Below are 15271 nucleotides of genomic sequence, written 5' to 3'. Positions count from 1 at the left end.
TATAGTATTTATCCACACGGCACGACTTCAAGAACTTTTTCTTGTGCACTCCCTTCGTGGATAGCACTAATGTAACAGCTTAAGAACTCAGAGAAAAACCTGACGCATACTTACTTTCCCATCCAACCCCGTACAAATAAACGGCGAGAGGTTACATGCAGAGAAGCACAGAAAGCCTGATTTAGGGAGTCAGAGACCAAGCTGCACTTTGCAATGGTGACAAGTTACTGACACTCTCTCTTGGCTTGTTTTTGAAGAAGAACATACGTTGTATTTGTAATATTAGTTACAAACATTTAAAGGAAATGTAACAATAAGTGTTAGTTTGGGCTGATACCAAATGTGATGAGGAACAGTGGCAAGATGGTTTTACTCACTATTCATACCATTTCACTTCTCTATGTGGCATTTTGGATTTCTGGTCCATTAAAAAAATCTTTAGTTCAGATGTATTTAAGAATTAATTTAGTGTACATGAGTAAAGAGAGTTGTCTGCAGTTTCTTTTTTTAAATATTTACTTTTGAGAGGGAAAGAGAGAGAGTGTGAGTGGGGGAAGGGCAGAGAGCCATGGGGACAGAGGATCTGAAAAGCAGGCTCCAGGTTCTGTGCTGACTGACAGGGAGCCTGACGTGGGGCTTGAACCCATGAACTGTGAGATCATGACCTGAAGTCAGATGCTTAACCGACCCACTGAGCCACCCAGGTGCCCCTGCATTTTCAAACAGATAAAAAAAGGACTTCTGGACACTGCCTTTCTAAGAATCCTACACCACCACTTTTTATGGCATTAGAAGGAAAAGTGAAAAAAAAAATCAACTGAATTCTATTCCCTCCCCCATCACCACTTTCTCCCCACTTTTCTTTATTTACTGTTCCCTTCTGCCTCCTTCCAGGAGAGAAGCCAGCTGTGCTTCCTGTTTAACTGTCACTTGCTTTCATTCCTAAAGGTCATTAAATACTTCAGAGCAGAGGCTATCATACAATTCTGTACCCTGGTAAACGCTAGGGACATAGTAGGTGATCCACAAATACTTTTTGAATTGAACTGGGATACCAAAAAATAATCTAATAACTAATCAAAAAATAACTGAATCCAGACTACAAGAAATGTTTCCTTTTTTACTGCCCATGAGGAAGGTCTTTATGGTATAACTTGGAAAATCTGGGACCTCTTTGGGTTTGATACAACAAGAGTAGTGCCATGACATATTCTAAACGCTTGGTTACTTCTCCAACTCAAACGTTCTAGAAACAGCTACTCAAAGACAGTAGTACAGGATGACTTCTGAGTGATCCCAAAGGCTGCTTGCAGAGAGACAGCAGGAATAAATAACATCAGGTACGTGATTTCTATAGTTCTCCATAGTCTGATTGCTCTTTGGAGAAAAGACTTTATAAATTTAAAAACGAATCACAGCACTTTCATAAAAAGAAAAATACTTGGCAGCATTTTTCATGGATAGAAAGCGCATTAGAGCTATATTATTGCTCTTTCTCCTCCCAGAGTTAATTCTTAATAACCCAGCATAAACGGGGATGATACTTCCTGCAAGATCTGCCTTCAGGCTTTCAGGGGTGATTACTGAGCAGAACAGTGTTAGGGCGTTTCTGCTTCTCATATGCTGTAACTAATGTAAGCCAACGTTACCAGTAACTTGTACGGAATTCTGTCTTTCTAGGGTCTCAGATTTTTCTCCCTTAATACTCTAAACTTCTGGTTTGGGGGTGGTGGTGGTGAATTTCTCTGTCTAGTATGATAAAGCAGAGGTTCTTTTATTTCTAACAGGACATAAACACTTTTAACTGAAAATGACGTCACCGTTCCAAGGTAAAATTCTGAAAGAAATAAGCTGTCCTAAGAGTAAGCTTATAAATACTCTAAGGGGAGCCATTCTTTTTTCCTCCCCTTGTTTCTGCTTTGACTCCGTATCACAAAACAGGTGCCTGTCTGCTGTGTCAGGGAGTGCTGGGGAGGAAGCTGCTGCCTTCTCTCCTTTGCTAGGAGGCTCCCCTTCAGGGAGAAGGAATCACTCATTTGAGTAGTGAGAAGGCGGGGTCTGACAGCCACCGCCACCCATCTCTCTATTAGGTGGAGGTGACAGGGCAAAGCCTGCTGCCCCCAGAAGTCCTGCCCTGGAAGCTGTCCGTGCCCTCAGGCTGCACCTGCACCCCTCTCCATTCCTGCCCTTTCCTTGGGGAAGCTCCCCCGGGCAGGCCCTCCTTCCCTGGGGAGACCCGCGACTTCCCAGAGCTCTATCTGCAGCTGGTCCAACTGTTCCATTCAGAGGGGGAAGGACTGAAGTGCATTCTGACTTTGGGTCCATAGCACGTCTCCGACCCAACATGGTCATAATAAAACCGACCTTTTGATCTCTGACACCTAGGTCTATTTCTTAGTGGATTCTGAATTCAGAGAGAAGAGGGATGTCATTAGCCCTCTCCACTGCCAACAGATACCGTATATAAAGCAAGTGTTATCCCAGGTTAATTTTGAAAGCTTATAACTCCCCAGTGCTTCTTTCCTAAGGCAGAGTGTTCTCTGGGTATTTAATAAGATAATAATACAGCAGGCTGATTCATACAAAAGGTGATCTCCTCTAGAGACTTTAATTGATCCTAGTCACAAGTAAGATGACAAGTAGTAGGAGGATCTGGTAATCCCTATTTTGCCTCTTCCCTATACCCAACTGCACGCACAGAGTTCCACTTTCCCTGACTCCATAATTTACTGTCACATCGGCAGATCCCCAGCGCCAGACGGCAAGATGCTCAATCGGCCTACTCCTGAAACAACAAACCTCTCTGTCTTCCTAAGCTGGTTAAGAACCTGCACCACTTCCCTCTTCCTGCTTGCCCTGTAGGCAGTGACTGAAAGGACTTTTGATCTATTGCAGAGCCTACTAAGAAGATATGTTAAATGTCTGGGCAATCATTTAAAAGATCTTTTGTGGTATTCTTTCCTTCTGCCCTGCTCCTAGAGTAGAACTTTTAAAAAAATATTTTACTTATTTATTTATTTTTAAAGTTTATTTACTGATTTTGAGAGAGAGACAGTGAGGGAGGGGCAGAGAGAGGGGGAGAGAGAGAATCCCAAGCAGGCTCTGCGCTGTCAGCACAGAGCCTGACGGGACTAAATGCCACAAACCGCAAGATCATGACCTGAACTGACATCAAGAGTCAGATGCTCAATCAACTGAGCCTCCCAGTCGCCCCTTTAAAATCTTATTTAAAAAAAAATTGTTTTTAAATTTTTATTTAATTTTTTGAGAGAGAGAGAGAGAGACACAGAGACAGAGCATGACCGGGGAGGGGCATAGAGAGAGAGGGAGACCTAGAATCCGAAGCAGGCTCCAGGCTCTGAGCTGTCAGCACAGAGCCCGGCACAGGGCTTGAACCCTCAAACTGTGAGATCATGACCTGAGCCGAAGTCGGCCACTTAACCGACCAAGCCACCCAGGCGCCCCAAGATTTTATTTTTAAGTAATCTCTATATCTAATGTGGGGCTCAAATTTACAACCCTGAGATCAAAAGTCACACACTCCACCAACTGAGCCAGCCAGGCACCCCGAGTATAACTTATTTTTAAAGAACAATAATGTGTAAGTAGATTTAGCTGGGGGCTATTTTTCTTGTTATACCTGTAATAGATCTTTTTTTTTTTTTTTTAATCATAAGAAGATAGGTCTCAGAGTAAGAAAAATTGTATTTTGACTTAAGCTCTGGACAAAATTAAATATTATTATTATTATTATTATTATTATTATTATTATTATGTTAAGTAAGCTCTTTGTCCAACATGGGGCTTGAACTCATGATCCCAAGATCAAGAGTCACATGCTCTACTCACTGAACCAGTCAGGTGCCCTGGACAAAATAAAATTTTAGCTAAAATATTTTCTAAGGTCTATTTTCTGACAAATTTTCTGGAAATTAACTAATAACAGATGGGATATTTGAAATGCAAACAACAATTAGAGCATTAATTCCCAACCCAATGAGTTTTGCCACATCTTTTTGCTCCAGTAAACCCTAGAAATATTGGGAAATATTACCAAATACTCAAAGGCAAGGTAACTTTAATCACCTTAATTTAAACAACATAAGCCATAAATCACTTATAAAGTAGGGAGTAGGGTTGTACAATCAAGTAATAACAGTGCGGTAAGTCCCAAAAGATGGGAGATTGCTGGATCAGTCTCCTGTATGAGAACCAGAATGAAGTGCAACAATGAAATATTCCATCTCTTTCTGTATATCAGAAGACTATTTTTAAAAAGCATGCATTTTTTTGGTCTTTATTAGTGGTACAATAAAGCCACTTTGTCCCGATTGATTTGTTTGAATCACGACTATTCTTTCTTTTCCAAAACACCACTGAAGAGGAATGAATAGTAGTTGCTAAGATCACCAATCTAAGTGGACAGTGAGTAACAGTGAGGGGCACACCTTGTAAGCTGGTGGCTTCAGCTCCTGTGAGTCTCAAATTTCACAGATTGATATTTTCTAACATAGAGAGTACATTTTACTCCTCATTGTGAGGAGTCAAAGCATCGGCTTGAAACATGTTACATTCCAGCAAAATGAACAGTCACCAGGCTTACTGGGTAGTATATCCAGCAGACTCCATGCCGAATGTTATCTTTGTATTGCCCCTTGAAGATCAGTCTCCCATCCGTGTCGTACTCCTGGGCGGGACCATTCAACTCTCCGTCTACATACGTGCCCTGGAGAACGCCTCCGTCCTCGTAAGTGTACACGCCCTGGCCCTGTAGGGCATCGTCCACATAATATCCCTCCAGGGTGCTGTGAGAGAAGGGAGAACAAAAGGGAATGGTCAGATCATGACTGTGCTCTCTGAAAAGAAAGCACCACATGAAAGGCACTGCATGCCCAGCTCTGGTTTGATGCTGACCTGTATTCAGCCCATCTCCTGAATTCCCTAGATCGCTAGGAAAAACACTCCCGAGATATAGGTAGCATTAGAGACAGAGAGAGATCTACTTCTTAACTTCCTGGTTCCTATTAATCCTTTTTCTCTGCTAGCAGAAATAGAGAAGAACAAAGGTGCAGGGGGAAGCTGAGAACAAGCCTCATCTGAATACGTTTCAAGGCTAAGATGCCGACCCATACCGGGCAATAGAAATGGTGACATATCACACATAAACCATTGATGCTTAACTCCCTCAAGAGGGGTCCAGACCTCACTGGTAGTTCTCAAGCTCTTTTAGATTGCTTGTACATATAAGTATCTAATAATACGAAAGTGGTTTAGAATGTAAATGTCTACGTGTTTGTTTAAGTCATTAAATGTATTACTTATGGGTGACAATCATAATTGGTAGCCAATCAAAAGAACCCCTTCCATTTCTTTGGGTGATATATGGGAATTTACTTAAGTAAATGCATGCGTGTGTGCATGTGTGCGTGTGCATGTGTGTGTGTGCATGATCAGGGCAAATGGGGGCAAGTGAGGAAGACTGCAGGCTGAGCCTTGCTAATATCATTAGTAGCCCGACAGTGTCGAGACCCATACTTCTAGAACAGAAGCAAGCTCACGGGGATGCTCATGGTGATATTACAGTAACTTCTCCATCGCTCCTCATAAAACACTTTTGGAATTTCAGTATGTTTTCAGCTTCTCAAAGGTCATTATGCAATGAAACTAACTTCACCAAAAACTCCCTTTATGTACAGCAATTTGGAATAAGGGAAAGACCAGTTCAAATAAGTTTTAAAATTTAAAATGTAAGATGTTTATTAGCAACAAAGACAGTTTGTTTTAGGACCTGCAGATAGTGTCCATTCATCAATTCAACCAACAACCATTTATAGGGTGCTTTCTAAGTAGCGAGCATTGTGGGAGGTTCTAGAGAGCATGATGAACAAAATAAACAAACAGTAGAGGCTGGCAGGCACACACTGTGTAGTGGGGACAGATGGGACGCAAAGGGGGCCATGAGGACTAAGGTGGTCGCACCTGACTATGCCTGGTAAGGTCTTGTCTTGCTTACTGAATGACAGAGTGAGCTGTAATTATTAAATGAAAAGCACAGTCTAAACAACACAGTAGCCCCTGATCACACTGTAATTACACGATCAGTAGTCTCCCAAGGAGATAAATAGTTCTCTTTCAGTTTTGTTTGTACTACCAGTGATAAACAGGCAGAGTAAATTCATGAAGAGAATGAAGTGCACTTTAGTATAGCCCTTGCATAAGTAATCACAATTCTGTATCAGTGAGGTTGGAACTAATGAGATTCGACTGTCATTAGACTCTCCCAACAGCCAAAAAATAAGTAAACAAATACAAACAAAAATAACAACAACCCTGTTGAAAGATAGCTAAATCAACGGATGCAATGATGCAGTAGGTGGTGCGAAAAACAACTTCATCATCTATCTTCACAGTTAGGATGGCCAGATAAAATATAGGATGCTCAGTTAGGTTTCAATTTCAGAAAGACAACAGATAGTTTTTGTAGTTTAAGTATGTCCCTAATATTGAAGGGAACACAGTTATCCTAAAATATTTCTCGTTGCTTATCTGAAATGCTGCTTTAACGGGGTGCTGTGGATTGTTATTTGCTAAACCTGGGAACCCTATTGACTAGATTCTCAGGGAGCATTCAAAACATTCCTATGTGTGTTTGAGCAGAATTATCCCCTGACAGACGAGTCTGCCAGTATTTCTCAGGTTGATGATCAAATCTACAAGGCATGGGTCTTGCAAATCCCTGAAACAATAAAATGGACTTGCACATACTTCCCCGTAACCATCCCCAGGAGTTTGTCCCATCCTCTTACCGTGGAGCCTGTCCTCGTTAGTATCATAGCACCAAAACAAACAGCTATTTCCCTCTTAGCCCAACTGACAAAGCTGCACAAATGCAAATTCTTTTAAAAAAATCTTTTTTTAATGTTTATTTATATTTGAGAGACAGAGAGACAGAGTGCAAGTTGGGGAGGGGCAGAGAGAGAAGAGATACAGAATTTGAAGCAGTCTCTAGGCTCCAAACTGTCAGCACAGCGCCCGATGCAGGGCTTGAACCCACGGACCTTGAGATCATGACCTGAGTCCAAGTTGGATGCTTAACCAACTAAGCCACCCAGGGGCCCTCACAAATGCAAATTCTTAAGGCACCGGAGAGCAAACTTACTGCGTTATTTTTCAGCACCTGCTTGAAAGAAACAGCTTAGCCCCCTTAGCAAATTTGTATGATAGCTTGGATGAAATCTGATGACAAAAGGGGCATGTTATCACATGAACTGGGTTCTCTAGGGCCATAAAAATGACAAGGCTTTGAAATCCTCTGTCACCGAGGAAAGAAAATAAAAGCTTTTTAGTCTGGTGTGAAAGGTTCTGCCATTCTAACTTTTTCTTCCAGGGGATGCTGGCAAATCACTGTCTGCTGCCTGTTTGTGTAAATGCAGTTTTATTGCAACAGCCTCGCACATTCCTTTCCGTGTCCTCTGTGGTTGTTTTCATATTACAACAGCAGAGTTGCAGAGTTGCACCAGAGACTGGATACGGTCCCCGAAGCCTAAAATATTTACCATCTCACCCTATACAGAAAACGTTTGCTGACTCCTGTTCTATAGTTGTCGCTCACACTGGTTTATTCGCTGAGCCCAAGCACACCTCTTTATATCTTAGCTTCCATACCATGTGATGCTTGCTTCTTCCTGTAAAATATATGTAACCAAACACTTTTTTGTTTTAATTTTTTTAATGTTTATTTACTTTTGAGAGAATGACAGAGAGACAGAGAGCGAGTGGGGGAGGGGCAGAGAGAAAGAGAGAGAGAGACAGAACCTGAAGCAGGCTCCAGGCTCTGAGCTGTCAACACAGAGCCCAACACAGGGCTCGAACTCATGAACCCAGAGGTCATGACCTGAGCCAAAGTTGGACGCTTAACTGACTAAGCCACCCAGGCACTCCTATAACCAAACGTTATAAATCCCGGAGGACACATCCAGGAAAAAAGTTGTGGGCCACATTTTCTGGTTTTTCATTCAAAACAGAAATAACCTTGGGATAAAAATGAGTCTTCTCAAGCCTCTGGCATTTTTCTATTCAAAAAAGAAATAAACTGAAAAAATGGCACTGTTTTGTGGCAGCTAAATTGTTGCTCTCTGAGAATACTTGAGAAGTAGCTTTCTAATCCTTCTTGTGGAAATTGGATTGAGAGTTGCATTTTGGAGGAAGTCTGCTAATCCTGGTTTACCCAGATCCTACCCACTCTCTGCATGGAGCCCTACCTCCCCCAGTCTACCTTGACCTCTGCAGCCATGGTCCATCTTTCTCACTGGAGCCTCATCATGAACCATCACAGGACTATCCATGTCTTTAATGATGGCCAACTTACGTGTCATATTTCTCTAGATTGTAAAACCTTTTATAGGAACAAATTAGGCATTATCCATCCAAGCATCCCCGCCCTAACATATGGACACAGCCTGTCTTCAAGTGGTTATTTTCTAAATGAAAGAATGGAAATGGAAACTGGGCTAATTTTGCTTTGAGAAGATGGAGAGGGAACATAACAATAGTAACAATGTTACTCAAGTGCAGGGAGTATTCTTTATATGCAGTATACAGGCATACAGTCTGCAAGTTAGGAAAGTTTCTGAAACTCTGTGCTTCATTTCTTCACTTGTCAACTGCAGCTACTATAAGAATTAAATGGGTTAATATCTATCAAGAGTTTAGAAGATCATCTGGGACATAGGGACTGCTCAAATAAATAATAACTATTATTATTAAACATGCACACTCATGGGTTTGATGGTGAGCTTTCTACTGAGAAACCAGGCTTAAAATAGCATCGGGGAAGTAGTTATGAGATACTAGAATAGTCAAAGAAATGTATAAAACTGCTTTAAATGTACTTTATTTTTTTTTAATTTTTTTTAACATTTATTTATTTTTGAGACAGAGAGAGACACAGCATGAACGGGGGAGGGGCAGAGAGAGAGGGAAACACAGAATCAGAAGCAGGCCCCAGGCTCCGAGCCATCAGCCCAGAGCCCGACGCGGGGCTCAAACCCACGGACCGCGAGATGGTGACCTGAGCTGAAGTCGGACACTCAACCGACTGAGCCACCCAGGCGCCCCTAAATGTACTTTAAAAGCAAGCAAGAAAAGGGGTGCCTGGGTGGCTCAGCTGGTTAAGCTTCCAACTTTGGCTCAGGTCATGATCTCACGGCTCATGAGTTCGAGCCCCACATGGGGCTCTGTGCTGACAGCTTAGAGCCTGGAGCCTGCTTTGGATTCTGATTCTCCCTCTCTCTCTCTGCCCCTCCCCGGCTCATTCTTTGTCTCTCTCCCCTTCAAAATAAATAAACATTAAAAAAAAATTAAAAAAAAAACAAGCAAGAAAGATTCCTCTATCTGCAATAATTTATGAGTGATCCATTGCATGGCAGGATGGAATAAATGCTCCTTTAAGTGAAAAAAGTAACGTGTATTCATTGCAAAACAAACAACAACAACAACAACAACCAAAAAAACCCCAGCGCTACAAAGATGTAGAAAGTAGAAATTCTCACTACTCTTTCTCAATTTGGCATGTACCACTTAAGATTTTTCCCCCTGTGTATATATCGTGTACTTTCCCACCTTTGTTGTGGCTGTTTCAATAAAAATGGGAACATACTGAATACAATGTTCTTGACTTGTATTTTCTTAAAGTCTCTTTCAACACGTTGGCAGTTTCTTTTGGTATGTTAAACTACAAAAATGGTCTTTTGATTTAGATTTTTTTGGCACCAGCATCTGAATCAAGTAACCAGAAATGTGGAGAAAATTGAAACATCAATTTTAATTAAATTTCTTTCCCTACATATACACTCAGACCATTTTTACCTATTTTGTCAAAGCTCTCATACTTAAATTTCTGGTAATAAATTACAAAAACTAACTTAAAAGAAATGGGGAATTTTTATAATTATTTATCTAGAATGACACATCTGCATTTTATTTTATTTTTTAATATTTATTTATTTATTTTGGGGGGAGAAGCAGAGAGAGAGAGAGAGAGAGAGAGAATCTCAAGCAAGCTCCGTGCTGTCAGTGCAGAGCCCCACAGGAGTCTCCATCTCACGAACAGTGAGATCATGACCTGAGCTGAAATGAAGAGTTGGATACTTAACTGACTGAGCCACCCAGGTGCCCTGCACATCTGCATTTTATTCACATATTACTGTATTCTCATGTTAAAAAATTTCTTTAACACTGAATACAAAAAGTGCTTTTAGGAGACTTGACAGCTTTGGCTTTTCCTTGGTATTCTGGGGGCTAGAATGTTTTGGGCTTTCCACTCTCTGTTCCGTCCTCCACTGTGCTCCCTTCCTTTGGTCAGCTATAGTAATATAAGAACCAAGACGGGTGGGGGTGCCTGGGTGGCTCAGTTAAGCTTCTGACTCTTGATTTCAGGGTCCTGAACTCAGGGTCGTTGAGTTCTAGCCTGGCGTTGGGCTCAGTGCTGGGCATGAAACCTACTTAAAAAAAAAGGGCGGGGGGAGCCTGGGTGGCTCAGTCGGTTGAGCGTCTGACTTCAGCTCAGGTCATGATCTCACACTCCACGAGTTTGAGCCCCGCGTCGTGCTCTGTGCTGACAGCTCAGAGCCTGGAGTCTCTTTCAGATTCTGCGTCTCCCTCTCTCTCTGCCCCTCCCCTGCTCATGCTGTCTCTCTCTGTCTCAAAAATAAATAAAAACATTAAAAAAATTTTTTTAATAAAATTAAAATTAAAAAAAAGAACCAAGAGAGAAATTTTAAATGAATCATAATTCTACTTTAAATTCTCACTTCTAACCAAATTAAATTGTGACTCTTAGTATTAAAACATTGTTTCAGCAATCGTTTTATATGACAATATATATTATATATTTTTAGAAGTCTGATATAATTGACATACAGCATTATATTACATATTATCTCTTAAAATGTTGAAAACTAAGTAAAGATAAGAAGAACATCAACAACAAACCCAAGCCATCTACTAGGGCTGTATCTTCGAGAAACTTCAATTTCTTCTAAGGTGTGATATGCAAGCTGAATGGAACACTATCATGCTTCCAGGTAAGAGAATGTGTTGTTTGTCTTTAAAGTTTTTTTCTATCCTTTAATAGATCTGTGAGTCTGTCGTATCTGATTATTATAAAGGCTCAAGATGACAGTAACATTTTTTTAACTTTATTTTTGTTTGCTTAGAGAAAGAGAGAGAGAGAGAGAACGAGTGGAGGAGGGGCAGAGAGAGAGGGAGACATAGAATCCGAAGCAGGCTCCAGGCTCTGAGCTGTCAGCACAGAGCCCGAGGTGGGGCTCAGACTCATAGACCGTGAGATCATGACCTGAACCGAAGTAGGATGCTTAACCGACAGCCTCCCAGGCACCCCTGACAGTAACATTTCTGAAGAGCAATTAGTGAAATTTAGTTTTGCTCCCTAAAAATAAATCCTAAGGAAACTCTGCTAGCCACTGTTATCAACAAATAATAGTAACAGCAATAATAAAAGACAATAAAAATAATAATCCATCCTTGATCTTGAGGGCATTATGCTAAGTGAAATGAGTCAGACAAAGACAAATGTTGTGTGTCCTCACTTACATGTGGAATCTCAAAGGGCCTCACTCATAAAGACAGACAATAGAGGGGCAGTTGCCAGGGGCTCAGGGAGGGGGAGATGAGGAGCTGTTGTTGGTCAAAGGAGACAAACTTCAAGCTATAAGATGAATAAATTCTGAGGATCTAATGTACAGCATGATGACTATAATGAACAATACCATACTATATACTTGAAAGTTAAGACAGTAGATTTTAAACCGTATCACAATCAGGGTGCCTGGGTGACTCTGTCAGTTGAGCATCTGACTTTGACTTCTCACAGTTCCTGAGTTCGAGCCCTGTGTCGGGCTCTGTGCTGACAGCTTGGAGCCCGGAGCCTGCTTCCGATTCTGTGTCTCCCTCTCTCTCTGATGCTCCTCAGCTCGCTCTCTCTCTTTCTCTCTCAAAAATAAATAAACATTAAAAATAAGTAAGTAAATAAATATTATCACAACAAAAACAAAGGTAATTATTATGAGTGGATGGAGGTATTAACTAACCTGAATGTGGTAATCATTTTACAATATAAATGTATCATATCATCATGTTGTACACTCACACTTACATATATCATATGTCCATAATATCTCCATAAAACTGGAAAAATGCAGATACAGAGTAAACAAAAAGAAATCCATGTTTTCTCATGAATTGGCTCATAGGGAGTCTCCACTCTGCAAGGTCTTTACAGGTTTTCTCATTCAATCTTTACAACTTGGAGAAGTAGGTATCATTATCCCCACTTTATAAATGAGGAAACAAGTTCACTAGATCAGAGCTCTTGTGGGTTGATTCTTCAAGTAAACTTTCCATCAATCTGCCAAGCTCCTACCAAGGCTGTTCAAGCTCCTCTGAGAAAGTAAATACATTCGCCCCAGGACTCTGAACTTGTCACAATTACTGCTAATGAGTGACCTCAAGTAAACTTAACGCAAGAAAGAAAGGCAGTCAGGGTCAGAGCAATTTCCTTGCTTCTCGTTAGAAGAGACTGGTAGGTGTAGTGAGAGGAGGAAGGCTCTGGAGTCAACTCACCTTGGCCTGAATCTCAGCTGCAGCTCCTACTGACTAAGGTGGCCTTGGACAAGTTATCTAACCTCTCTGTGCCTTAGTTTCTTCACATGTAAAATAGGATTACAAAGCCTACTTCACAGGTTGTTACGAAGGGAACGTGTCCAAAGTGGAACAAATGGTATCAAAGTTCTCCATGTCTTTTCCACTCCCTTGCTTCCTGTATGTCACAGGAATTGCTTTCATCAGCACAGTTCATTACAATACAGATGAATGTATTCGTTGAGCCCGGTTCCAGCAAAAGCTTCATGACTATCAGGAACATAGAAGGGACTTTTGCCTTGTGTGGGAGGCTGGAATACATGACTTCAGAAGTCCATTCCAGCTCCAGTTTCCCTGAAATGTGACCAAGTGCTTTCTAAAAACCAAACACAAGAAATCCTGCATGGGCCTGCCACCTGGAAAATGGCAGCCTTTCTCAGTGGCTCACCAAATGGACACCTTTGCTTAGATTATTTGGCCAATGATGAACTACAAAAAGCCCTCTTAGCTGGACACGTTAGTGTAGGGAATCAACACCAGGAGTAGTAAATAATACTTTGAAATCTAACTGGCACATCAAGGGGGAGCACCGATAATATAAAAAATATAACTAAATGAATTCACTCAACTTTAACTCATAATCAGGCTAAAAACCACACAATTCCCTAATATTCCACAGCCCAAAGCCAAATACCTCTTTCTTGTTACCATTCTAAAATTTCAAAAAGTTCTGCAAAATTGCCTTTACATCCATAAATCTTGGTTGAAATGAGAACAATTAAGGAAAAAATGCATTAAAATGCACTATTAGGGGTGCCTGGGTGGCTCAGTCGGTTGAGGGCCGACTTTGGCTCAGGTTATGATCTCGCGGTTCATGGATTAGAGCCCCATGTCAGGCTCTGTGCTGACAGCTCAGAGCCTGGAGCCTGCTTCCGATCCTGTGTCTCCCTCTCTCTCTCTCTCTCTCTGCCCCCCTCCTCCACTCACACTGCGTCTCTCTCAAAAACAAAATAAAAAACATTTAAAATTTTTAGAAAAATGAACATTCAGACCTGGGGATTAGTATAAAAATTAGAGATGTGTACATCAAAGTATTCTGCACAGTAAACATTTTCATAATACTCCACCACAGTACTCCAGTGAATCCACTGGGCCAGATAGACTGCAGGGCCTCATCAACAAAGCCTCAAGATTCCTTTCTCCTCACTGCATAAATGCCTTCATCTCAGGACCAGAGCCGATGTTAAGTACCAATTAACTAATCTTAGTCTTAGGACACTTTCTTCATTTCTCTACAGAGGGGGAGAAAATGGAAAACAAAGCTGCTTGAAAAGACAATTTAAAAACTAAGGTCCATTTTCATGGACCTAATTTGTGGGATAAATGATCTGGTAAAGAAGGACTGGTCTGAGTCTGGGTTCTGACTTAAGCCAGTTTTAATAAGTTTTTCTGTTCTACATTTTGCCATCTAAAAGAAAAGGCCAACTGTTGATTAAGATCTCAAAACTAGTGAACAGTCTGAGGCTGAGATCATAGTAAAAAGGCAAACCATGTACATTTTAGCTATTTAAATTGATTTAGAAGTAGATAGGTATTTCCTGATTTTACCTTGCATATATTTAATTAAGATGCTTCAATTCTCCACCAACAGTGCACATCTCTGTGGCATGGGAGTGGGGGTGAGAAAAAAAGGGGAAGCGTGTTCACTTTTTACACTGGTGTATTTCTTTTTTTTTTTTTTTTTAATTTTTTAACATTTATTTATTTTTGAGACAGAGAGAGACAGAGCATGAACGGGGCAGGGGCAGAGAGAGAGGGAGACACAGAACTGGAAGCAGGCTCCAGGCTCAGAGCCTGATGCGGGGCTCGAACTCACGGACCGCAAGATCGTGACCTGAACTGAAGTCGGACGCTCAACCGACTGAGCCACCCAGGCGCCCCTACACTGGTGTATTTCTTAAAGTCTGTTATTCTACCAAAAGTATTTACTATACCTGCAAATTTTAAAAAATAAATAAAATATTCTGCTTCTATCTAGGAACTTGGTTGAAAACTTAACAGGGCCAATTTTCCTGGTGATCTCAATGTTTAAAATTCTCATTCAGGATTATCATATTGTACGTAAAGTAGAAAAGTGATTCTAGACTTTCCCTGATATAAATTTATATTTGCTTGAAACCCTCTCATAAATCACATGCCCAGCTTTTGGCAGAGGTTGTGGTAATGGCTTCACAAATATGTACTTGACTCCAAATTCATCAAGTTGTATATATTAAATATGTACAGCTTATCGTAGGTGAATTACACCTCCATAAAGTGGGTTTTAAAAATGCCACATCCAGTTTCAGGTTTCATAGAAGATTAGAATGCACTGGGCCAAATCTTCTGTCACTACCACTCTGCGATTTTCCAAACAGGTTCTGGCAATTGCAAACAAACCCTTTGATGGAAACATAAGCCAGCATTACAGGTGTGAACAGCTTGTAAAAACTCTAAAAGTTTTTACCTTTTGTTTCCTCATCTGTTATTTCAAAACCTTGATTTCAGCCTTTTTGGGGGAAGTTTTTCAGACTAAAGCCTCCTGACTGGCAGTGAAAGCACAAGGTCCCCA

The 15271-nt window shown here is 41.0% G+C and overlaps 1 protein-coding gene across 2 annotated transcripts in view; it reads right to left on the bottom strand.

Moving 5' to 3' along the window:
* SETD7 (SET domain containing 7, histone lysine methyltransferase) overlaps positions 1-15271 on the bottom strand; it is a 50284-nt gene that overhangs the window by 23783 nt on the left and 11230 nt on the right. For both annotated transcript variants that reach the window (XM_042935447.1, XM_042935446.1), the window contains exon 3: positions 4604-4805. In XM_042935447.1, the coding sequence (XP_042791381.1) occupies positions 4604-4805 (202 nt within the window). The remainder of the gene's footprint in view (positions 1-4603; positions 4806-15271) is intronic.

This window comes from Panthera leo, chromosome B1, assembly GCF_018350215.1.
Source record: "Panthera leo isolate Ple1 chromosome B1, P.leo_Ple1_pat1.1, whole genome shotgun sequence".
In the NCBI taxonomy this organism is placed as follows: Eukaryota; Metazoa; Chordata; class Mammalia; order Carnivora; family Felidae; genus Panthera; species Panthera leo.
This window is presented reverse-complemented; position numbering and strand designations above follow the sequence as displayed.